Source organism: Punica granatum, chromosome 5 (assembly GCF_007655135.1).
Source record: "Punica granatum isolate Tunisia-2019 chromosome 5, ASM765513v2, whole genome shotgun sequence".
Lineage (NCBI taxonomy): Eukaryota > Viridiplantae > Streptophyta > Magnoliopsida > Myrtales > Lythraceae > Punica > Punica granatum.
The window spans coordinates 26,203,744-26,230,358 of NC_045131.1; the positions used below are offsets into that span (position 1 = coordinate 26,203,744).

Below are 26,615 nucleotides of genomic sequence, written 5' to 3' on the forward strand. Positions count from 1 at the left end.
GGCGCCGACGAGTGAAGAAGACGGACTGGACTGGACTGGACGCTTGTGGGAGAAGGTGGAAGGCCAGACGGATAGGTTTGGAGACGACAAAGGGCGGGATTTAGGTTCAGATGGTCGGGGACATTAATCCATTATCAAGCGCAAAGGAATGGGCGGGAATCGGAGGGGCAAAAGAATTATGAACGTATCAGACTCACCTCACTCTTTAGGTTCAGCAGGGGTTAGTCGCAGCGGGAAACATGTTGCAGCTGAAGCATTTCCATGTGAAAAAATTGTTCGACTAATAATTGTTAAATTTCCTTTCATGACATAAAAAGAATTTGTATGATTTTCTCATATATATGAGGGCATAAATATTTTGCGGAGACTGCATAACATCCACCTAAAAGTATATCGTTCTTGCAAAATGGCTGTCATTTCAATTCCTGAACAAATTTAGCAAACACATTAAAATGACTTATTAAATGTATAAGATGAAGTCAACACTTCCTATAAACCTCTACCTCCTTTCACTCCAGAGACGATCTAAAAAAAACCCAAAACCAATCCACTAAACATATTTTCTCATTCTACCAAACATGCCAACCTCTCCTGCCTAAAGATCAAACAACGTCAAAAGGGAACCCTAGAAGAACAATAAGTTTTTATTTTACTAAAAATACCAACTCCTCCGGAATCGGAAAATAACAAAATTATGGGCGAGAACAAGAATTTGAGAAGTAATATGGGCTCAGTAACTTTCTCGCCCTATCATTTTTCTTAAAATTAACTTCTCTTTACATTGCAATGTTGATGTTTGTGACAGCCATTTTGAAGACCTCAAGATTTTTGAACTCCATTCCAAGAGTAATTTCCATATTTCTGTTGTCATTTGCATTATACATTGAAAACTTATCTTCTCCCTCTTCTGAATCCTCATCCAATGACTCCAGTTCTTTAGTTTCATACCCATCGGATAGCCTGTCATCCGATAGAATCTCCTCAACATGAGCACCTACATTTGTTGGTGGGTGCTTATGTTGAGGAGTTTCCATTGGATAACAGGATATATATGATAGGTAAAAAATTGAAGAATTGGAGTCATTGGATGGGGATTCAGAAGAGGGACAAGATAAGTTTCCAATGTACAATGTAGATGACAATGAAAATATGGAAATTACTCTTGGAATGGAGTTCGAAAATCCAGAGGTCTTCAAAATGACTATCAAAAACATCAATATTGTAATGGGGAGGGAAGTTAATTTTAAGAAAAATGATAAGGCGAGAGTGAGGGCATACTGTGTTGAGAAGAATGGTAGTGATGGTTGCCAATGGAAAATATACTAAGGTTTGAATAAGAAGATAACCACCTTTCAAGTGATGACATATGTTCATGAGCACACTTGTGCAAGAAGGATCGAGAACAAGCTGGTAACAAAGGAGTGAGTTACAGAGAAGTTGATTCACAGGTTGAAGACCCAACTAGACATGTTTGCACAACAAGTGTTTGACTTCTTCATTCACATTTACCAAGTAAAGTTGTATGATGCAATGGTTTTCAGGGCCACCAAGCTGGCCAAGAAAAAGTGTGAAGGTGAAGAAAGGGAGCAATATGCAAGGCCGAGAGATTATGCACATGAGCTGGTAAGATCCAACCCTAGTTTGGTGTATTCTTGCAAATCCAACCAGAGACACATGAGTTTCAGTGACTATACATTTGCAAACCTGAGCAAGAATTGTAAGTTTAATGGTAGTGAACTAAGGAGAGCATTCTAGAATTGTGCTAAAGCAACAACCCCACAAAGGTTCAAGTTGTGCATGAATGATCTTGGAAAGATCAGCCCAACAGCTGCACAATATCTAGGCAAAATAAATACAAACTGATGGACAATGTCAACTTTTGATACTGATTGTAAGAATGATGTACTAACAAGTAATATGTGTGAGCAGTTCAATAAAGAACTGTTGAAAGTCAGGGGTAAACTTATACTAAACTTGGTTGAAGGGGTAAGAGAGTACATCACAAGAAAGAAGATAAAGATGCCAGACTTTATCGGCTAGATACAATGGATTTCTTTGCCCTAAAGTTCAAGCAAAGTTGGACGAACACATGAAGAAATCTAATGGTTGGGTTTCATTCTGGTCAGGGGATCCTTACATGACACAATTTGAGATAACATACTCATCATACTCCAAGTGGGACTTGATGAGTGTGGGAGTAGACTTGTTCTTGTCGAGTGTGGGACTTGACTGACATACCATGCAAGCATGCCATTGCTGTCATGCTGTACAATAGCCAGAGGGCATAAGAGTTTGTCAATCTTCTCTTAAGGAAAGATGTGACAGATAAAGCTTATGGACCCTTCATACATCCTACCACTGGCCAAGATTACTGGGAGAGGACTCCTCATGACCATATCCTGCCTCCAAAGATTAAGAAACAACTAGAAAGACCCAAGAAGCAGAGGAAGAACGATCTAGAGGATAAGGCTAACCCTCACAAGTTAAAGAGAAAGTTGAATGATCCAAGGCGAGGCAGGTGTGAAGAAATAGGACACACCAAAAGAAGATGCAGTGGATAACCAACACTTAAGGGGAAAAATGACAGAATGCATGGCGCTTTTACTTCAGGTGGTGCTCTTTGTGGTTTTAGGTCAGCTAAAGCAGACAATATGAATGTTCAAGTGGGAAGGAATGAGAGTATGGAAGCTAAACCAAAGCAACAAGAATCTGCTCCACCCCAACCATCTCAGTATCACCCATCTGCAACACACCCATTACAGATACTTTTGGTTTCATTTGTACATTTAAATTTTTCTAAATGTTGCCAACTAATGGACTTTTCTTAATATCATGTATAAGTTCATCAGATGGGCATATTTGCTAACGGGTCCTTTTTCCAACCAATGATAGCCCCTCTAGTGAGGACACCTTACACTTCCATCACAGCACACACCATGGAAGCTGCAAGTTCTGGAACTGCTGTTGGGTTTATAGCATATTTCCACCCAATGGGACTCCTCCTATGTGAATTGAAGATTGAAGAAGCTGATGTACCACATTTTAGGAACAATTATTGAAAGCAAAACTTGGTTTAGTTATGCTTGTTCCAACTTAATAGCATACACCATTTTGGGTTGGTTGATCTTAGTTTGGCAGTATCATTTCGGGTTAGTTAATGTCTTTTAGGAAATACTGCATGTTGGATACATGTTAGATTACTAAAGATATTGCCTCTGTATGTCTCTTTGTGTAGTTACTTTGGCAAAGTAACATGTACACTCTCTTGTATACACTTATCTATTTATTAATATAGTAATTTTAGTAATTCCATTCTATTTGGGCAAGTATTTTCATTCAATTAACTTCATACTTCAATCCATCCGCAATAAATTTATCCTCTAGCAGCCCAATATGGCTTTGTTAGGTAGGGGAAATGAAGAATAAAGGCAGGAGTTCAATTTGTTAAAAAATAGTGCTGGGACTAAATTGATGTAGCAAGATGACCAAGTTGATGTAACAATTTCCAGCATTTAACAGTGTCACCATTTCATACTTAAATGCAAGATGCCTAAGGACCTTATTAATGTGGCAATGGATCAAACTGATATTTCATTGGGACCTGATTGATGCACCTCTACCACATAACCACCTAATTGATGCAATCGCACTACTTGATGTCCATGCACCTGTGAGGCAGTAAATTGATGTAATGAGGACCAAATTAATGTAACCAAAACTTGAGGGACTAAATTGATGTAAACCTCGAAAGTCAGTGACAAAATTGCCTATTTACTCATTGATATATCAGTAATATGAAAATATCATAGAGCAATTGATCGATATAAGTTGCACTTGCATACTTTGAGTTGTTGTTTGAGACATCATCAAGGGCAAATCTCGAAGTTCATCTCATGGAAAAGTCCAAATGCTTCGCATGCATTCAGTAGCGTGGTCCATTACTTTCTATCAAGACCTCTTTCAACATACATAAATAGGGAATTTCTTATCAATTAGTACCAGCCTTTTAGGATAATTGAAAAAGTAATAAAAAAAGGTTACAAGAACATGAGGTTGAGCATTCCTGACATGACAACCGAGTGGTTCTGAATCTCAATAACTTTTATATGGCCTTACAAGCACCATGGATAAAAATGCAATGGATCCCAATGCTAATGAAAATGGCTTGTGAATAAGCTTAGTAATCTCAAACTTAGTTTCCGCTATGCTTAGCAATCATGAACTTAGTTTTCGTTATGCTTGGGAATCTCAAACTTAGTTTTCGCTGCACCAGAAACAGCTAAAACTGTCCAAGATAGGAACTGGCACGAAAGCTCTAGCATTCATCAATTGATATCTCAGCATCTTGATAAGATCGTGTAGCAATTGATCGATATATGATGCATTTGGAACTTATATCGACATACTATGAATTGAGGCTTGAGACATCATTAAGAGCAAAGTGATTCTTAAAGTGCATCTCACAGATAGTCCTGCCACATGCCTCACATCTGTCAACATACATAAATAGGAATTTCTTATCAATTGGTATCAGCCTTTTGTGGCCATTATAGAAGACTAAAAGGAAAGTTACAAAAAAATGGGATTGAGCATTCTTGACATGACAATTGAGAATCTCAACAACTTTTATATGGCCTGACAAGCACCAGAGATGCAAATGCAATGGATCCCATTCCTAAAGTATAGGATTTTGCGAAAACTGTGAAATATTATTCGGTAATATAAACATTATGACTGGTGCAAATCTTTATTTACATTTGAAAGACTGTTGCACCTCACTTCAGGAATGTTACTTCTCGAATTATCTAACTCTCAAAGTGAATAAAGAATAATTTGCTAGCGGCTTATAGCCATTCGATAGGTCCCTAAGAAATCTCACAGTCATGATCTTTGATACATGTCTTTAGTAGTGAAGTATGTCATAATTTCACTTGTTATTTATCAATCAATCAGAATTGAACAATTTATAACTTCATAATCACAATAGCACACTAACCTCAGGTGGAATAAGAACAAGCTTCATAGTAAGCCCTCTTCCCTTTCGAAGAAAATGAACTGGATAGTCATCAACATCATAATAGTCCTAGATTTTGATATAATATTAAGCATATATCGAAGAAATCGGATATCTTGCATGAAGCGATATGATTTCGAGTAGAAAATAGGGGCTACCATAAATGACGGACTAACAATGGCGGTTGGCTGGGTGAGATGATCTGTTGTTTGCAAGTGTGAGTAGCAATAACCAAACCGTCAGATCCGTTTCGCAAAACACTTTGTAGGCATCAATTGTGCAAAAATGGGAAAGAAGAGCAAGCAAAGAAGGAGCATTCTGTCTGAACGTACGAGGGAAGTCTAGAGGAAGTACGACGTCCACTTTGGGGGAGAAGGCCATGGAATCGGAGGATGTCATTACTGCCATGGGCTAAGCACGGATTGGAGCCTCGTTGAAAGTGCATCTACTAGGGAGATGCCACAGGGCGGGCCGAATTAGGAGAGAAGAGGCAAGAAATCCGGCGAGACAAGGAGGCATAAGTAGAAGGAGAAGAAGATGGAGGAACGCAGGCCGGGCAAACGACAGGTTTTCATTGAGGGCAGGGGCATTTATAAAAGGGTTTATTGCAGCATATAGCCTAACGTGGAAAGATATTTTTAGATATATCCCAACGTCATTTTTTTTACCTGAGATATCCCAACGTTACTATTTTTGTTTCACCAACCATCCTTTGGGGTTAGATGGTGACATCAAATTAGCAACGTTTGGATACCTCAGGTAAAAAATTGATGTTGGAATAGATCTAATAATATCTGTCAACGTTAGGATATATGGTGCAATATACCATTTATGAAATTATGAAAATGTGGATTAACCTCACACTTTTTATTGTAGGGTAGAAATAGAAATTAGGAAATCATGTTTACAAACTCAAAATTGAGTTTTGAGACTTGAATAATTGTGTAATAATTATTATAAACTTTTTTTTATTACAAGGGAGGCAAATGAACTTAATATAATAAAATAGAAATACTAAAGAGCCAATAAAAGGAGTTCGATTACTATAAACTTTCTAGTTAAAGGAAAGATGATTTATTTAATTAAAAAGGCAAAAAAGTTATGGCAAACTTTTCTATATCCAATTAAAGAGAGAAGAGAATTAAGAAAATACTAAAAGTACTTTTCAAATTGCATTGAATTTGAGAAATTAGAAAATTCAACTTTTCCTTAAAAAGTGCTCTTTCATTTAGGTAAGTAAATAAATAATTTACAGTTTTCCATATTTTTGAAAATTTTATCGAAGTAAATAGGCCCTTGATTTCTTCAATACAATACAAACAATGGGGAACTTGACTAAATATATGTTAAATTGAGCATAAAGAAAAATGAAGTATAATTTATATAACAAAAGTGACCAAAGTTAATTGAATGAGGAGATGATTGTCCTATGTTTTTTTAATATGCAGCAATTTCACGACGTTGTTCCTTGACCTTGTTTGGATTGTAAGTTAAAAAACTTTAATTTTAATTTTAATTTTAACTCAACACACTACACAACAAAAATACAAGTTTTTCAAATCAAATTTATACTCCCATCTCATTTGTCATTTTTCACAATCAAAATCAAATCAAAATCAACGTTATTTTAACTCTGAAACCAAACGTACCGTTAGTTTTTATATATTATAGTTGATACTTGATTATACAAAATACAAGAAAATATTGAGAATCATTTCAGTACTTAATTTTCTAAAAGTCGCATGTAAGCATGTAAAAGTGTGTCCTGTATTAACTCCACCAAAAAAAGGTATATATATATATATATATATATATATAGCCAATTTATGAATCCAAAGAAAGCAATATATTACACCTGCTACTATATACATATACAACATATACATTCACCATAACCTTGCAATTTCACCCGCCCTAAGGGAAGGCTCTATATAGATCCAACGTCCCCGAGATGGCTAGTGGGAGCAGTTCCCCTCGGGGCCGGAGACTTTCCCCCTTGCTATAAAATGCTAAAAAAGAAATTTTCAATAATTGTGAGAGATAGTCTTGTTGATAAATGCCGAAGAGAATTTTTCCCTGCACGAATTCCTCCTCCAACGACATGACATGTATATTATTCGTATTGTCTTGTAGCATCCATGTATTAATCGTGGAAAGGGATGGCGTAAAAGTCGCATAGAGAAGTACCAAAATCAAGAAATCTCTTCTTCGGGTTGGGAAGACACCGAAGAGATAAAGTCTGCATATTTTTATCTTAAAATCGGTCTTTTCTAATTTTCTTTCTTTTTTTTCCTCCGCAAATCGGTTTTTTGCAGCTGAAGCATCAATCACGGGAAGGTTTAGAGTGCAATTAGTTATACCATACAATCAAAATAAATTACTCAAATTTATAGTAAGTTACATAAATTTTTAGTAAATTACTAACACAGAAAGGAAATTACAAACAAAAAATAAATTACACACATTTCGAGGAATTTTTACTTTATCTTTTAATAAATTGCTTAACTTTTTATTCACATGCTTAGTAAATTACTTGATGGTCAATCAATTTTATTGATTGCACCCTAAAATTTCCCATATGACCTTTCTATTACAATACCTTCAATCAAACGAAGATAATGCTATATGAGCCATTAAATGCGCCTAGAAACCGAGACAATGGCACTTTCTTTGTTTTTTTTTTTCTTAGATAATTAACAACGGCACTATCAAGTTCAAGAAATGAAATCAATAATGGATTGAAGTCCATCAGAGTTTAACTACCTACCATGCATAAAGCTGCAAAGATTTGACTTGATTCAAGATTGATTTTTGTTGAATCCAGTAAGAAATCTCCCCCAACCACTCTTGTGAACAATGCATGCGGGCTCTCCCTATCTCTGAAAAACTTCAATAGGGATTCTTCAATATTTCAGAAAATAAAGATCAACGAATAATGTAACATATTTTATTAATAGTTCGAGGGCTGAAATTTACCCGTCCATAGACGACAATGATAGAGGGGAGGGCTTCCCAGAGGTACTTCATTCGCTGCTTCCCGACACCGTACGTGCAATTGATGGAAACTGAGGAAAGAGATAGGAAAATAGATTAGCTATTGATGGGAAGAATAATAAAAAGTCGATATCTAGAAGATCCCAATAATGAGTAAATGTCATGCATGTACTCAGGCAGATCATCATCATCTAGAAAAACCCGATAATGAGTAAATGTAATGCACCCACGGAGATAGATCATTGATAGCATAAGCAAGAATAAAACTTAAAATAAATATCGTTTGGTAATACAAAATTAATTGGCCTATATGTATTGTTTTTGGTCGTTTCTTTAATTATTTTTATTTGATGTCATTAATTTTTCCTTTGGTATTGAGTATCTGATACATGTCCAGGGCAGGTTAATGGACGTTGTACCACAAGCTGAGGAAACAACTAAAATGTGAGCTCTTATCGAATGAAGGAGATCTCTCATTTCACTAGGAGCTGAGAGTTCTCAAATAGAGCTATCTCGATTTTGCTCTCTTTCGCTTTTATATATTATATATAGAATATATATATTAGAATTGATAAGCTAGGCTTGAATTAATTAATTGATTGTTTAAAGTATTGGCCGAATGTAATTTGCACGATTGAAGTGTCAATTTGAGTATTAATTGATCAGTTGAAGTTCAAACTGGTTAATCACGTAATCAAATTCGAGCTTAATTACATTGGATTGGGGTCTCTAATAAACCCACGTAGAGGAGTCTTAGGATTAATTGAAAAAAAAAACAATTTTGGCCTTGAGCGAAATATGACTTTTTCTAGTCTTTGGGGATTAATGTGGTTAATGATGTTAACTTGGTCCTAATTAAATTGGAAAAAAAAACATAAAGGTAGAAATGAATAAAACTTGCTAGAATTAGGGAAATAACTTAAAAAGAATTTTTCTAAACTAGGGGCCTTAGGCCCATTTCAGATTTTCGGGCCTAAGGCCCAATTTTGGTCTAGGATCCACTTGGCCCAATTTACACTTCATGTGATGTGTATGATGGGATGAATGTGGAATGGATGTATGATCATGTTGTACATGTGGATAGAGGTAAATGTTAATGTACACGTGTATATATGTATATATACAGTGTAAGACCCATAGACTTCCAGTAAATGACCAGGTATGGTACCGAGTTCGAGCAATGCCTTGGCTTGCGAGCCATGTCGTTGTAATAGGGCTCATGATAAGTCCCTATAAAGGTTAGTATCATGTCCCGATTAAAGATTTAGGTGGCTTATTGATCAACTATAAAGGAAAGACGAATCTAAATCCTATAGATGGTATAAAAGCTACCATTAGTACGGGTAACTCTGCTACTTCATTGCGCTAACATTGTGCCTCAATTACTAATCTGATAGACCTATTACAGGATGTGCTTATACGCTATAGCTCTCATCATCCCTGAGGAAGAGACATCAACCTCCCTCCCAATTGATGATGACCAATTGTTTTTCGTTGAGCTCTTCCCTCACATGAAGCACCCACATATTACTTTTGCAATGGCCATAAATAACATATGAGTTCGGAGTCGTAATCATTCATTTGTTGAGAAATGGCTTTCTCCTCAAAGGAGGTCTCATCTAGGGGGAGCACTATATAGCCTGTGCATATTTGAGATATGGAGATTTAATCTTCTTGGCCTGGTGAGAAGAGGATAAGAAGGCATAGGAAAGGGGCGAATAGATCCCTTAATCGCCTTTTACATCTACATCGCATGAGACCTATCTACCCCATGGAAACTGTTGTGGTGGAGAAAGGCATTATAGGCATAGTTTTTAAAACCGGACGTCGAATCGGTCAAGGCTTAGATTCACAGGTTCAACCGGATTTTAATGGGTTCAACCGGGTTTTTTAGGAAAAAAAGAATTAAATAATTTGTAAAAATGTATATCCTCTTAATGGAATTAGAAAATGAGACATTTAAATAATCTCTATAGAATATGTTATATATAATTTATATATATATGTATTATTAAAGCATATTGTTAAAGTTAGAAAACGCAAAGAAAATTTTGAATTAAAGAAAAGAAAAATGGATAAAGTAGCCTACCATATCTCTCTCTCCCCTTTTTTTTCACTTTCCGAACAAGCATCCGTCTCTTTCCTTTTTCACTTTCTCCAGTTCTTTCCACCATCAAAGTAGGAAACTCAAGCCTTGTTAATATAGAAAATTCACGTTAGAGGAGTTTTACCCCTTAGCGTCCCAATTGCATCCGACTAAATTGTTGGTCTCATGTCATATTGTCAAGAATCAGAATTGGAGCGGAAAAGATAATTTGTATTCATTCATCAATCTAGTATGTATACATCCAGGTCCAGTAAATAAAATGAAACAATATCTATGGCTAAATTAGTGTGTCCTAAGAATAGTATACAGAGTTATGTGCATATATTACAATGAAAAGTGAATCTTTCCATAATACTTCCACTCAAGTTGGAGAATGAGAATTCTGAATTCTTAACTTGCTGGGGAGAAAATGAAACTAATCACGCCCAAGTACCTTAGTAAAGATATCTGCTAGTTGAAAGGGCGTAGATATGTGAGATGTTGCTATAGCCATGGTTGTTAGAATCGTGATTTGAATCGTAAAATCTTACAATTCTACGATTCAAGGGGTGACTAGCGATTCCGATTCCATGGCATGAATCGGGAAGGTAGAATCGTAGCTGAATCGTGATTTGAATCGCAGAATCGTAGAATCGGACCGATTCTACGATTTTGGTTTCAACCCAAAGTTGTATGTCCCCTCTCTCTCCCTCCTCATTTCTCTCATTGTGCGACAATATTGCTCATTGATTCTCTCATTTTATGAAATGTTTGAAACTTGTCTTCTAGTTGTAAGTAATAGAGACCTGGAAAATTTCTAGAATTGCTTCGAATTGGGTTCTGACCGATTCCCGATTGCCGTCTGGTTTGAGATGACTTAGGCTGGAATTTTTTGACTTTTTTAGGTGCAGAGAAAGATGATTCCAAGAAGGGACATACCAAGAAGAAGTTAAGGAGGAAAAGCAACTTCACCTACAAGATCCGTGACCACGGTACTATATCAATTTTCATTGGAGATTGTTATAGTGGGAGCGCTTTCTTGTGAAAACTAAGCAGCAAGATTTATAATTTGATGTTTACTTCTACTATTTCTGACATGAGATTTGGTATATATCTATATATGTTTTTTTTAATTATAGGTAGAATCTTACGATTCACGATTCGATTCTACGATTTACGATTCCACAACCCTCGACTGATTCTAGGTAGAATCACAATTTTAACAACCTTGGCTATAACTCCAGAGCGTAGATGCTGCCTAATAAAGTGGTAATTTATTTCAATGTGCTTGGTGCGCTCATGGAAAACCGGATTTGAGGCGAGGTGGAGAGTCACTTGATTATCACATAATAGACGCATTGGACCGGCATGATAAACACCCAGAGAACTTAGGAGAGAATGAAACCGTAAGAGTTCACTAACAGTCACTGCCATGGACCGGTATTCAGCTTCAACGGAGGACTTGGAGACTGTCGTTTGCTTTTTGATCTTCCAAGAGATTGGGCTGCCACATAGAGTGATGAAATACCCAGTCAAAGATCGTCGAGTCATTGGACAACTAGCCAAGCTGCATCACAGTAAGCTGTTAAAGACAGAAAAGTTGGTAGAAGAAAAATTCATTGTCCAGGGGATTGTTTGAGATAACGAAGTACGCGCATGATAGCATCTCAATGTCCCTGGCGAGGATCATGTAAAAACTGTGAAAGAATGTGGACAGGATAACTAAGCTCCAGCCTAGTAATGGTCAGATACAAGAGGCAACCAACGAGGCGATGGTACTGTCTCGGATCAGAAATAGGAGCATCACTGTCTTGAGACAACTGATGTTTTTGCTCAATAGGGAAATAAGCAAGCTGCGAACCGAGCGTACCAGCCTTAGTAAGAATATCTAGAGTGTACTTCCACTGATTGAGAAAGAGACCAGAGCTATTGCGAATAATCTCTATTCCCAAAAAATAAGATAAAGGGCCGAGATCCGTAATGCGGAAGCATTGATGAAGATAATCCTTAAACTTAGCACAGGAAGTGGAGTAATTTGTTACGAGAATCATATCATCCACATAAACGAGAACCGCATGAACTATGTCTCCATAAGAGAATGTGAACAAGGAGTGATCAGCCTTGGACTGTTGAAAGCCATATTGAATGAGAGCTGCGGCGAACTTGGAATACTAGTTGCAAGAAGCTTGACGAAGACCATACAAAGACTTCTACAAACGGTATACCTGATTAGACTGAGCATAACGAAAACCAAGAGGAAGTGACATGTAAACCTCCTCGTCCAAGTCTCCATGGAGGAAAGCATTGTTGACATCGAGTTGATGTATCTCCCACTGTTTGGCAACGGCAATAGTCAATAAACAACAAACTGTGACTAATTTTGCCACAGGAGAAAAAGTATCGTGAAAATCTACTCTTTCAATCTGAGTAAAACCCTTGGCCACGAGTCAAGTTTTGTAATGTTCCACAGTGCCATATGCCGTTTTTTTACCTTAAATACCTATTTGCACCCGATAGGTTTCTTGTCGGGAGGGAGTGACTGAATAACCCAAGTGCCATTATCTTCGAGGGCTCGAATTTCTTCTGCCATGGCGAGCCGCCATCATGTATCTTTAGCGGCTTGGGAATAGGTATTTGGCTCTATATCGGAATCAATTGCGACAAGGAACAACAATTGTGTGGCACCAAGGTCAGAATAATTAAGATAATGCTCCAGGGGATGAGATGTACCTGAAGAGTGCGATGGAGTGGGTGCTATGATTGGTGGGGAGGGGGGGAGAGTCCAAGTAACGAGTAGTGTGGGAGACAAAATCATTGAGCCAAGTCGGTGGATGAATATTACGTGGAGCCTTAGACTGCGCTATACTATCTGGAACAATAGTTGGGTCGGTAAAGGCGGGCGGAAGGATCGGGTCGGGCAAGAGTCCGGTCTCAGCTGAAGTGGGCGGCGGAGCAATGGGCATATCTGATGGATTGAGCGGGTCGGGTGCAGCTGAAAGAGTTTGTGCCGAGACGGGCCCAGATGTGAAACTGGAATCAGCCGAAATGGACTCATCTGGACTGGGCTGAGCAGAACGAGGCCCAGTTCAACTGGATTCCCTAGGCTGGACGGAGAAGGAGGACTAGGCGGGCTGGGTGACGTGTGTGGGCCGAACGCCTCCCCCTGAAATCCTAGGCCCGAAGTGTCCAAGAACCGAACACCAGTTAGAGTCGAGCTAGACGATGGCGCACTGTTGAATGGAAAATGAGTCTCACAAAATCGAACATCTCGAGAAACAAAAGTATCACGAGTCTCCAAGTCATAAACTTTTCATCCTTTCTTTCCAAATGGATATCCAATGAAAATGCACTTCCTTAACCGAAGCCCAAATTTATCATTGAGACGAGGATCATTGTGTGTATAGCAAAGACATCCAAAGACTCGGATATGTTGATATTATGGGTTTTGGCCAAAAAGAAACTTGAATGGTGTCTTGCCTGACAAGATACTCGAAGGTGTGAGATTGATAAGATATGTCGCAGTGGAAATACATTCTCCCGAAAATTCAATTGGGAGGGAAGCTTGGAACATCAGTGTTGGGGCCACCTTAAGAATGTGACGGTGCTTGCGCTCAGCTCGCCCGTTTTGTTGTGGCGTGTCGATGCATGAGGTTTCATGGATGATGCCATTGTCGAAAAAGTTGTCTTGGACAATTCAACTCATGAATTCTGATCTATTGTCACTTCGCACTGTTTTTATTGTTCGGTCGAATTGGTTCCTAATCAGCTTGCAAAAACTGATTAGGAAACCTGGTGCCTCCAACTTATCTAGTAAAAGATAGACCCATACACTACGGCTATAGTCATCTACAATTGATAGAAAATACCGAGCACCATAAATAGATGAGACCTTGTAAGGACCCCATATGTCACAATGAATTAATTGAAATAAAAGCTAGGCTTTATTTGGACTAACGGAAAAACTTGAGCGCGTCTGTTTTACTCGGTAACATATGTCACAAAGTGTATCTTTATCTGAACGACGTATATAAAAAGAATTATTCTGAAAATGTAGATGAGAAGAAGTATATCACAACCGCTAGTGCCAAATATCTTCATAATCTGTTCTCATTACTCGCAGTCTTTGAAATGATGAAGACACTCGTCGCAGGATCCAGACTCCCCGTGAAGTTCACCCACTCCAAATGTACTCCCCGAGGTGCGGTCCTAAATCAAACATATATCAGAGATGTAGTGCACACTATAGTTAAGTTCCCGAAATAATTGAACTACGGACAATAAATTGGAATTAAAATTCGGCACGTAAAAGACGTTATGAAGAACCATATTGGCTCCAAAAGTGGCCTTGCCCATAAGGTGGCTTTCGTTGTTCCATTAGGGACATGAATAGTCGGGCCATTAATAGTCAGGCCATTAGTAATAGGAGTAATATCAAAAAGATGATCCAAGCTACTAGTCATATGTCGTGAAGCCCCCGAATCAATAATCCAATCAAGTTTCGAAGTAATAGGCACAAAATTCTCACCACTTAGTCGATTAACTTCACCATTATCGCGTGAAATCATTGACATTAGTTGCTGCAATTGGGCCTAAGATAGATGGGCTAGTTTACGGAGGTCAACGGGCTGATTCGCATGAGTCTGGGCTTGTAGCCTGCTGGGCCCTGACTAACAGATTGTTGGGCCGATTGATTACTGAGCCTCCACTGCCCACGATTCATTTGGGCCGAGCGTTGTTGGGACGGGCCGCCCGAATAGAAATTACTCGAGCCTCTCGGGTTGGAATACTCGGTTCTGAGAATATCCTGAGGAATTCCCCTTTGAATTCTTCTGATTGGACTGATTAGAGCTCAGATAGCCATGGAGTTGATAACAGGTGGCTTGATAATGGCCGTTCCGACCATAGTAATCGTAGAAGGGTCGTCCTCGAGGTTTGATTTCTCCTCTGTTTGAACAGAAATTAGAGTTAGAACTCCCATCGAAATCGACTTTTGCTGCAAACCCTAATGCTTTAGAATTTGATTCCCTGCCAAGCGTAATCTGATGCTGAGCTTCGTCGTGTGTAGCTATGGAGTGTGCCCTATTCGTGTTCGGTAATGGGTCTATACTGAAGATTTGCGAGCGGATTGTGAAAAATTTGGGATTGAGCCTGATGAGGAATTAATGGACTTTCTCCATCTCCTTGTGAGCCGTGAGTTACAGCCTAGCGTTGCAAGTGCAAGCAGGTATGTTGAGGTACAGATCTAACTCATCCCAGAGAGACTTCAATTTCGAATAGTATTCAGAGATTGACCTCTTTTCTTGTCTAGGGAGGTAGATGTCGGTCTTAGTTGATGAACTCTGGTCTCATTGCCTTGAGAAAATCGCTCTTTGAGATCGTCCCAAAGTGTTTTTGCATTCTTGGCCCTTGTAACTGAGTTTTGCAATTCTTCATCTAGGTGATTAAAAATCCATGAGACAAGCATGGAGTTACAGGTTACCCACTGCTCATGGTAAGGCTCTCCTTATGCCGATAGTGCTACTTACCCTTCGATGAAGATGAGCTTATTCTTGGCTTGAAGTGCCGTCTGCATTGCTTGAGACCGAGTGTTGTAATTCTTGCCATTGAGCTTGCAGGAAATGAGTTGGGTATCGGGACCATCAGAAGGAGTGAAGACATACGTGAGTGGCATGCCTCCACCTGAAGCGCTCTGTTCTATGGCTTTTACCATGATGATGACTCAAGAAATGTGAGAGAGTGAAACTTTGTAGGACAAACCAGAGGAGTAATGGATGATGCTTAGCAAGGATCGCTGGTAGATGGAACCTCGACTATGCTGGCCGACGATGAGATGAGAAACGGTTGGCCTCAAGACCAGCGCTCTGGTACCATGTTAAGAATCAGAATTGGAACGGGAAAAAAAACCTATATTCATTCATCAATCTTGTATGTATACATCCAGGTCTGGTAAATAAAAGGAAAACAATATCTACGGCTAAATTAGTATGTCCTAAAAATAGTATATAGAGATATGTGCATAAATTACAATGGAAAGTAAATCTTTCCATAATACATATCATATATATGTAATAGATTATTGTAGTTTTACTTGTGTCATTACAATTAAAAATAATAAAACCTTATATATTTTAAATTTATATAATTTTTTATTAGACTTTAAATCGATATGCTTATGTATGGATAAATATGAAAATAACATAATTTATGTAAGAATATTTTAAATATAAATATCATAATAATAATGAGATTTTTCGTATTTCTAAATGTATTAACTTGCGAATCGTGAAAGTTTTTAAAACTTCAAAATATCTTTTTGTATTTTCAAGGTGCGATTAATTATTTGGAGAATAAAATATTTAAAAGAATGATGGATTGGATGGATGGCTCTTTCTAATTGCGCTCCTTGGTTTTTCTGTATTATAATTTATTGTAGAATAGACCATATATGATATATGAGCAAATAGGCTCGAGGTAAATTAAATTGTTTCAATCGATTGAAAAGCCCCCTCGAATATTGGGCTATGATACTACCACTCATAATTATTAATGTTTTACCAGAAGATTCACTTCTTGACATATATATATATATGTGTGTGTGTGTGCGCGCGTGTGTGTCGCCTTTCATTTCTTTATTTTGGGTTTGGCGATTGATAATCTCTTGTGTTGATAGCAGGGGCATATGGGTGGAGCGGGGCTATAGTATGAGATATCCAAGCTTTAATGCATCGACAATGGACTATGGTGGTGGAACATAACTTTCGAGAAGGCAACTGATCATGTGCTAACTTGTTGACGAACTATGGCTTATTGTTCCCTATAGGAACTTGTAGGCTTTGCTCATGCCCTCATGGGCTCGATATTTTATTATTCGAGAATATTGTAGGGATCAATATGTCTTGTTTCTATATTATCCAATTCTTTTTTAATACATCTGGACTTTGGCCCTGTAATTAAAACAAAAACAAAAGTTTTAACATATTTGCTTTGGCTACTGGCAAGCATTACCACCAAAATAAGTAAATTACCTACAAAATAATTAAATTAATAAAAAATAAAATCCCCGTCAAATTTTTAATTTGCTACTAACGAAATAAATAAATTTCTGTCTAGTTGGGTGGACAAATCGCAATCTTTTTTTTTAAATCAAAGGGAACAAATCCTGTCAAGTTGAGAAGTAGCTACCCGGAAATTGCCTTCCGCCATGACAATGGGACACGTCACCACCCTGTAGGTGACGTATAAGAATGCGTAAAAGCCGTTGACGTAGGGTCTTCCCCCTTCATTTGCGTCCGCAACTTCGTGATTTCACTTTTTTTTAAGGCACACATAGGAGAGGAGAGTCGCAACAACAACTAGTAAGAATCGAATTTATAATATTTTAATAGTAGATAGAGACTGAATCATCTTTTTTGTAGCATATTACTATATTAAATCATCTTTTTTGTATAGAAAAAAATTTGTTTAAGAAATAAGAGATGATCATGAATCTAGTACAACGATAAGAAATATATGTTACTGTATTAAATCCTCTTTTTGAGTAGAATGAAATTTTTTTTAATAATAAGAGAGTTCATGAGTCTGGTACAATAATAGGAAATATAATGAAATAAAAGAGTATGTAAGTTATTACATAAAAAAAAAGAGTATGTAAATCTCATAAGTTTCGAGAGATTGCAGATTGTATCCTATGAATTAGTTACCAAAATGAATTTCTCCTCCCTATATAAGAAAGCGAAGTCTTCCTTTGTTTCTTCCCTTCTCTTCTTCTCTCTCACCAAAGCATTCAAGCACTGCAACCATGCAAAAGGCCGTTCCATACAGGCCCCAGCTCCCACCAGCAGCCGCCGCCAGCGAATCCTCTGGCCCCCATGCTCTGGCTGCCGGTGACGGTCATGGAGGAAAATTCAATGGCACAAAGGTCAACATACAAAGGATGGTCATGGAGAACCCGGTGATAGTCTTTGGGCGGTACGGCTGCTGCATGTGCCATGTTGTGACAAGGCTGCTCTTGGGTCTTGGGGTGAACCCAACATTGTACGAGGTCCTCGAAGAGGATGAGGCTGCACTGGTTGGAGAGTTATCGAGGATGGTCGGTCATAACGATAACAATGGTAGTAATAATCTGCAGTTTCCCACAGTTTTTGTGGGAGGGAGGCTGTTTGGGGGCCTTGATAAGGTCATGGCGACTCATATTTCAGGCGAGTTAGTCCCGATCTTGAGGGAGGCCGGTGCGTTGTGGCTTTGACATGTAAACTCAATTGATCTGTTACCAAACGGTCATCAAGACTGGCGCCGCGCGCTGACCCGATATATGAAAGACAGTTAATTCAATCTCTAATTGGATGAATGCAGTTTCTGTTTTAGACTAGGCAATAATCAACTGATATAGCTCTTATTCGATTCCTTCAACTAATGTGTTCCGACAAATACTTTCTTTTTTCTTTATATATTGTGATTTTCTTTCTTATAATTCATGTTTATGTTTGACATATATTTCTTGATCAAACGCGTATACATGCAATTTTGAGTTTAATCTTGTTGGGATGACTAATATAACAATTTACAGATCTATGTTGATCATACTTTTCCCTCTTCCCAACTATAGATATCTGCTTAGCATAGTATATTACTAGCGTAATTAATTCGCCACAAATATATTATTCAATATTTTTTTTTATTTACTAGTTATTTTGGTTTTGATATGAAATTAGGGAAATTAAGGTGGCGTTTGGTAATAACTTAACTCCATTTCAAATATTAATGTATATATTTAAGTGGGGTTGTAATGATGATTATAAAAAATATATATGTTAGAATTTATTATTAAATAGAAGAAAAAATAAAAAAAATGGTGATTATATTATTGATTGATGGAAGAATGGAGTGAAGTGAGAGAATTTATTATTAAAAATTGATTATAATAATTATTAGAAAAATATATGTGAAAATTTATTATTAAATAGGAGAAAATATAAAATAAAAATGATTATATTGTTGAATTTGAAACAAAATGGAGTGGCGTATTCATAGAGTCGTGAATTTTCTTTACCCATACTAACACCTTTTGGCGTAGACAAAGATGTCATTAAGGAGGAAATTACTATATCTTTGTCAGAATTGGTCGTCTCCATTAAGGAGGAAATTACTATGACTTTGTCAGAACCGGTCGTCTCCATTAATATATATTTATTAGAACGGAAAATTTTAATATGATTCAGTGTCACCCACCGTGATAAGTTTAATATTTTAATTTAAATATTTAATATTTTAATTAAAGTGTTGAGTAATTTTGCTATTCATGAAGGATTATACAAAATACTTAACACTTCAATTATAATACTAAATACTTAAATTGAAAGTAGGAACTGAACATTTATACTAATCACAATTACTAAAAATACAAAATACTTAAAATGAAGTACTAAATGTTTGAACTGAAAGTACAAAACGTGTCACGGTGACACGGAATCATGTTAGCAAAACTCTTATTAGTAATAACATAGAATAATTTCTTTCGACCAAGCGATCCAATAGTAATTACAATTTGCCAATAAAAGAAATGGCATTAGTGAAAGAACAATAGTCCAACAACGCGATATACTATTCCTTGTACGGATGAAAGACAGTATTTAAATCAAATTAAAGAAGTTCATACACAAATTGGTTTTGGGTACACTAGCTGACTGGTTAACAAATGCCCAAAGGTTACAGACGGAGGAGATTCATTTTTTTTTCCTTTAATTTATTGGCTTAAAAGGAAAAATAAAAATGAAACAAAAATGGCATGAGAAGCCTGGGATAATCAAATTTAGAATGTCCTAATTTCAGGTCGAAGTCGAAGAGAAATACAACTGTTCTTAAAGAACTTAACTGAGCTGTATAGGCGTTTTAATTTAATGGATCTCCAATAAAAGAAAAAGGAGAAAAAATGAATTAGCATAAGTACATATGGTATCTAATCTCACTTGAGATTGTGTAAATATACGTCTATATATGAGACAGGGGAGCTATATGTACTGTATAGGTAAATAATGTTGACCTCTAATGCGACGATCTTCTTTAACTCGACTCCGTCGAAAGTGCTCAAGGTACGTAGCCATATGCATCATCACCTCTCTCCTCTACTTTCCTTGGTAAACCAAAAGGCTTGTTCTGCCACCAATCAGATGATGGGTCCTCTGTTGTTTGTACATGCGTCTGCCTAACTTTGATCATGAATAAAACTGATCATGAATATAATCATGAAAAGATTATATATATATATAGCTTGTGCCGTGCCGCAAGATTAATATGAATTGAACGGACCATGAGATATACCTAATGATGGAGCATGAGCACTTTATATGATCCAGCTGTATATTTATTATGTTCAGCTCCCTGATCAAGGACTTGAGTCACTTCTCCTAATCGCAAAACATGAGTAGCTCCGTGCCTGATTATATAGCACGACGAGGACAAGCAATAATGGGTCTTTTCTACGTACAATACATGTATACAACAAGTAAAGAAAATAACTATTCAACACATAAAATTTTGCGTGGGCCTAATACTAAGCTGAAGCAGTTTCCTTGCCCAATAGACTATCTTTATTATCAAGACAAATTAGATCCCAAAAAGTTTAGATATTTAAGTATAAGCAGTTTAACATATTATCGAACAACTATTATAAGTTAATTCAGCGATTCCCCATCTTATTGAGATGATCAAGAATCAACTCCGGGTCTTAATGGCTGGGACTAGCTACTTCGAATGTTACACGAATTTCCCAACCTCTGTCATTGTCAAGGTACACATTTCGTCTCACTAGCCTATGTTAGAAGGTGCGAAGCTGCATATTGAAATTGTAACGAGCCTCCTATTAGAACAGTTACATTTCAAGTGACAACAATATAATTGCATGAGGAAACTTTCAGGAAATGTGCTTGAAATTGCTTTCCACTTACTTAGCATCCTCATGAAAGTCATCAAGGCCAACATTTCAGCCAGACCCAAAAAAAAAAAAAAGCTCCTAGAAAATCAAACTCAAGGAAGTCTAATCATAAAAATATTAAAATAATATAAATAAAGAGAAAAAAAAAGTGGACCGGTATACATCTTCTAAGTAGTCTATGAGGACGTGCACTTGGATCCCCCATTGCACGTGTCAGCCTTGTTGAGGGCATTGATACCTATTATTGTACACCGATTTACTTGAATCCATAGATTTGTGAGTTACGCTCGAATACCTCATTGCACATGTAACCCTTGTTGAGGGCATTGACAACTGTGCTTGTACACCGATTCACTTACATTGCATTTGGTAACTGGTAATCTATGTGGATTTCCAGCTATATACCTTATTTGAAACATTACTATGTTTGACGGAAAAAGAATTATGAGGAATCCGAATTGCAATAGTGATTTCATATTACCATCAAAGTGACTATCTAGGTGCCCCTATGAAATGTGTTCTCTGTTGATTAACACCAAGGTGATAATTTGGCAAAAATGTTATTCCAAAATCGCCCCCGTCATCTTCTTCTTTTCCATTTCCCTTTCCCCCCGTGAAACCATAGCAAGGCACCTCAGCATGAAAAATAACTGGAGCAGGCGTTTCCGAGAATCTAAGCTTCGATTTTGAACTCCATGCTTTAATTTGGAGGACCGATAATTCGATTTCAAAGATAAGTGCCTTGACCCATACCACAGATAAACTGAATGGAAGCACAAAATCTCCGATTTGAATCCATGTGCTTCGTATCGAATCATAAGAGCTTCGATTCAGAGGCTTGTTCTTAGAATTAAACTTGCAATCAGTTTGCATGAAGCCTTAAGACTAGATGCTTTGCTTTCATTGAAGCTGAGCTCTTGGGCTTCCACCCCAGCGGCAGCGATGGCGGATGGCAGCAGGACAGTCAATTTGATTTTTTTTAATAATTATCTTTTATAATTAAGACAAGGGTATTATAGAGAGTGAGTTGCACTTCTTGGATTACCACAATAGTACCAAACAAGGAAAAATACGTTGCCAGTAATGTTGTCTAGCAATATATCAAAAGCAACCTTACATTAACTGTATGTCGTACAACTTTCTATTTCACTTCTCTAGAAGTCAAACTTAAGAATGGCGTCTCAGAGTTCTCTCCCCGGATGTGGTGGGACGAAGGAAGAGGTGAAGGATCTGCTTGATCGAAGCGTCAAACGTGCAAAGAAACTGGAGATGAGGGGAAGCTCTGTAGAAATGGAGACTGAGCAGGCCGAGAAGCCAGAGGAAACTACTGCAAGTCCTGCGATAGGGGCAGGTCCTCGGAACGCACAATACAGTGAGGTGTTGTTGGGTAATTCAACGGCTCCACCGGTGGAATCAGGTGATGTGTTTTTTAGTAAATGGGAGGAGGACTTAGCGATGATTGATTTCTCCAACGACATCCGGCCCAAGATTCTCACAACTGAGGAGAAAATATCTGCGTGGAGCTCCAATTGGAAGGGATGCTTGGTACAAAAGCTCCTAGGGAAGAGAGTGTCTTTCACGATCCTGAAGCAACGACTTAACCAGTTATGGAGCTCCGGCAGATCATACTCCATTACGAATCTCCCTAACGACCATTATCTCGCTAGGTTCTCCTCGGCAGACGACAGGGAATGAGCCCTTACTGGAGGTCCTTGGGTGATACGGTGCCACTATCTCACTATACGGGAGTGGACACCGGACTTTGATTCATGGGCATCCAAAGTTGAGTAGACAACGGTTTGGGTTTGCATCCCTTCGCTTCCCTTGCAGTACCATTGCAGAACCATGCTCCGAAGGATTGGCACTGCATTGGGACGACTATCGCGAGTCGATAAGCACACACAGACTGTAACAAGGGGGGCGTTCACGAGAATTTGTGTTGAAATTGACTTGACCAAGCCTCTAAGGCCGAAATTTGAACTTGGGGGTCGGGTCTATCGGGTGGAGGAACGAAGGGCTACACCTAATTTGTTTTGATTGCGGCCGATTTGGGCAACCGAAGGAGGAATGCTGTGTTGGCAAGGAGCCGATGGTGGTGGAAGGCCAAGCGGGGGTGGCGTCTTTGGAGGAATGAGCTAAGCAGGTCGAAGGGGTGCGGCCTAGCGGTAGGCAGCGAGAGGTCAGGGAGGAGCCGGCTCCGACCGGCGGTGAGATTTTCGGTCCCTGGATGTAGGTCCGTAACCGACGCCGAAATTTGCGCCCGCAGCCAGTTGTTCGTGGAGATAATGGAGGAAAGAAAGACGTTATGGATGCTAAAAAAGGAAGGAGTGGATCTGTGTTTGCAATTCTCGGGGAGATCGAGGGAGAGATCATCTCAAAGGAAGTTGTGTCTATGGGCAGTAGAATTCAAGCCGTTGAAGTGGGCAAGCTGGTGGGCCGACTGTGGTATTTCAAGCCCAGGCCCAGAAGGAACTAGGGGAGAGTTTAAGGGCCCGCTCCAAGCCCTAACCTAAATCTTTGGCCACGCCAATCCAGGCTATGGATAGTAGTTCAGCTAAAAAGCCCATTAGGGACCAAACTCTCAAAGGCCCAAGCATATCCAAGGTGAAGAAGGTCCCGGTGCCTAAGTCAATCACGATCTTGAAGAGGCCAGATACTGCCCCAACTCGGACATCGATCACCCCTATTGAATTTCCTACCTCATCAGTAGGAGAGGGAACGAAGGTCCCACAGGTCTAGGTCCTGACCTCGACAAGGGTCAAAATGGCGCCACTATCCCGGGAGGTGTAACCCATGAGGATAAAGGACTACCTGAAGCAGTGTTGGTGTTACCTGTTAAGGAGTCTGATAATTCCGAGCTCCCCAACATGGAGACCTCATCTGAGGTCAGCGTGACTCTACCAGACAATGGGGGTGATGACATGCAATGTGAATGCAAGATTCCCGATGATACCATAAATTTGGTCCCCGGTCAACAAGATATTTCCTCCCCCTCTACTTAATTTGTTTATCAATGAAGTTATTCTCGTGGAATTGTCCTGGTGCCAGTAGCATTAACTTTCTAGGATCGTTGAGAGATTACTTACATTTGCATAGTCCAGATATTGTTGCCATTATTGAACCTCGTATTAGTGATGCGCGAGCTGATAAGGTTTGCAGGAAGTTTCGGGAGTTTGAGGTTGTTTGGGTGGAGGCTGAAGAATTCTCGAAGATTCTTTGCGACAATTTTGATTTTCTCTCAACCTACAAGAGTTCGAACTCTATGGCATGAGTTTTACATATACATGGTTGAAGACTACGGCTCCTTAAATGCCAATAGCACCATTGCGGAATGTAGATTGCTCTCTGACATTAACACTACCATACAACAGTAGGAAAATCAGTTCGCTACTACGATTTGCCAATAAATGTGACAAACTTCGAAGAGCATTTGATGCAACCTCGCATTGTATTGGATGAGCTAGTCATTCCAATTCCTGAGAGTGATATTAATTCCGTAAGTCAATTAAATAAGGCCCAACTACATGCATTTATGTCCATAATGATAGCTATTGAAAATGGGGAATATGCAGTTTTCTTTATCGATGGCCCAGGGGTGCAAGGATGACGTACTTATATCGCGTTATCTTAGCGACTGTAAGAAAAAGTGGACGTATAGCATTGCCAATTGCGGCATTTGGTATAGCTGCTATTCTACTTCCCGGAGGAAGGACAACACATTCAAGGTTCAAGCTACCACTACATCCAGACACATCCTCGACAAGTGCAATAATTAAGCAATTTGATCTGGCTGAACTGCTAAGGCGGTGTACAATATTGTTATGGGATGAAGCTCCAATGGCTAACCGCTATGTTTTTGAGGCATTAGATTGTATCACACGAGTTATAATTGAAGTTAACCAACCTTTTGGAGGTAAGGTCGTCATACTTGGTGGTGATTTTCGTCAAGTCCTACCTATAATTCCTAAAGGCACAAAAGCATAAATAATAAATGCTTCACTCAAACGCTTACCTTTATGGCAACATGCACAGGTGCTACAGTTGACTAAGAATATGAGGTCGCTATTAGATAGAGATTTCTCAGACTTCTTATTGCGAGTTGGAGATAGTCGAGAGGTTATGAAAGTAGAGGATTTTATTCAGATCCCCTCATCCATGATAGTGCCTTGGGAGAATGATTATTCCGTTAATACTTTAATTAATGAGATATTCCCGGATTTTCAATTGAACGCAAATCAGGCATCGTACTTTGAGAGTCGTGCAATCCTTGCAGCAACTAATAATGATGTTGACAACCTGAACAACAAGATTATCCAAATCTTTCCAAGCGAGGCGCACAACTTGTACTCCTTTGATGAAGTCATCAGTGATCCATGAGACCTATACTAGCTCGAGTTCATCAACTCAATTTCTCCAGTAGGTATGTCGCCTCATTGTTTGACTCTAAAAAGGAGAGCACCAATAACGTTATTGCAAAATATAGAGCCAAAAGCAAGACTACATGCAATAGAACAATACTCATTTGCTTGGATTTCTTGCGTAATCTAATCTATGCGGAGATTCTAACGGGTCAATTCAAAGGCGCTAAACTCTTAATACTAAGGATTTCTTTGCATACCTCGGAAAATATTAATTTGTCATTTCAGATGATGCCCAAGCAACTCCCTTTCCCACTGAGTTTCGCTATGACAATTAACAAGTCCCAAGGGCAAACTATTTCCAATGTTGGAATTTATCTGTCCGATCATGTATTCAGCCATGGACAACTATACGTTGCTCTATCTAGGGAAGTGTCAATGTCAACAACGAAAGTTATGGTTCACAATGTAGCACTCCATGGAAGGACATGAGTATTTAAGAGAAATGTCGTATATCATAATGTTTTAACTTCATAAAGAATATGGTATGCATTATACTGTTTCTTTCCTAATTTACAATTTATTACAAAATATTAATTAAAGCAATATATAGCTGATGCTTTCTTATTTGATAGGGTTGCATGAATGATAGGTAGTATGGGATCTTTATGGGCGTCGTCAACAATCTAGTGGCACTGTTTTATATTCTTCCTACTTTGTTATAAATAATGTTCATATTCGACATATGATATTAGGGGATATTTCTGTCACAATTTTGAAATTCTTTATATACATTTCATTTTACAATCATATAGCCATGAAGCACGCGCTTTGAGTGTGCGATCACTTCCAGGATTGAGAGGAAAAAAATTAGTATTTCAATAATATAAATTATTTCAGTATTTCATCTTTCATTTAAATAGCTATATTTGCCTTAACGGAAAGCATGAGGAAATTTCTATGCTACGCATTATTATTTTATTATTATGAATAAGGGTGAGTATCGATGCATGAAATGACATATATGGTGAGCTAATATGTAATTTATACTAGCCCTCATGCACGCACGTGCGTGATTGCTTTTGGGCCCGAGGACAAACTAAAGCATGGGTTTATCAATCTAAATTAGAATAACACTACCTTTTGCGTTTGAATACATACATCTATCCTAATATAAAATGCCTAAATATTGGCTATGCAGAACCGCAACCTGTAGCAAGAAAAAAAGAAGAA

General features: G+C 38.3%; 1 protein-coding gene across 1 annotated transcript; it reads left to right on the forward strand.

The window, feature by feature from the left end:
* The first annotated feature begins 17,887 nt into the window (after nucleotides 1–17,887).
* LOC116209320 (glutaredoxin-C9-like) lies at nucleotides 17,888–18,509 on the forward strand. The gene has a single exon (XM_031542925.1). The coding sequence runs from the start codon at nucleotides 17,893–17,895 to the stop codon at nucleotides 18,337–18,339; it is 447 nt and encodes a 148-aa protein (XP_031398785.1). The 5' UTR covers nucleotides 17,888–17,892; the 3' UTR covers nucleotides 18,340–18,509.
* The last annotated feature ends 8,106 nt before the right edge of the window (nucleotides 18,510–26,615 follow it).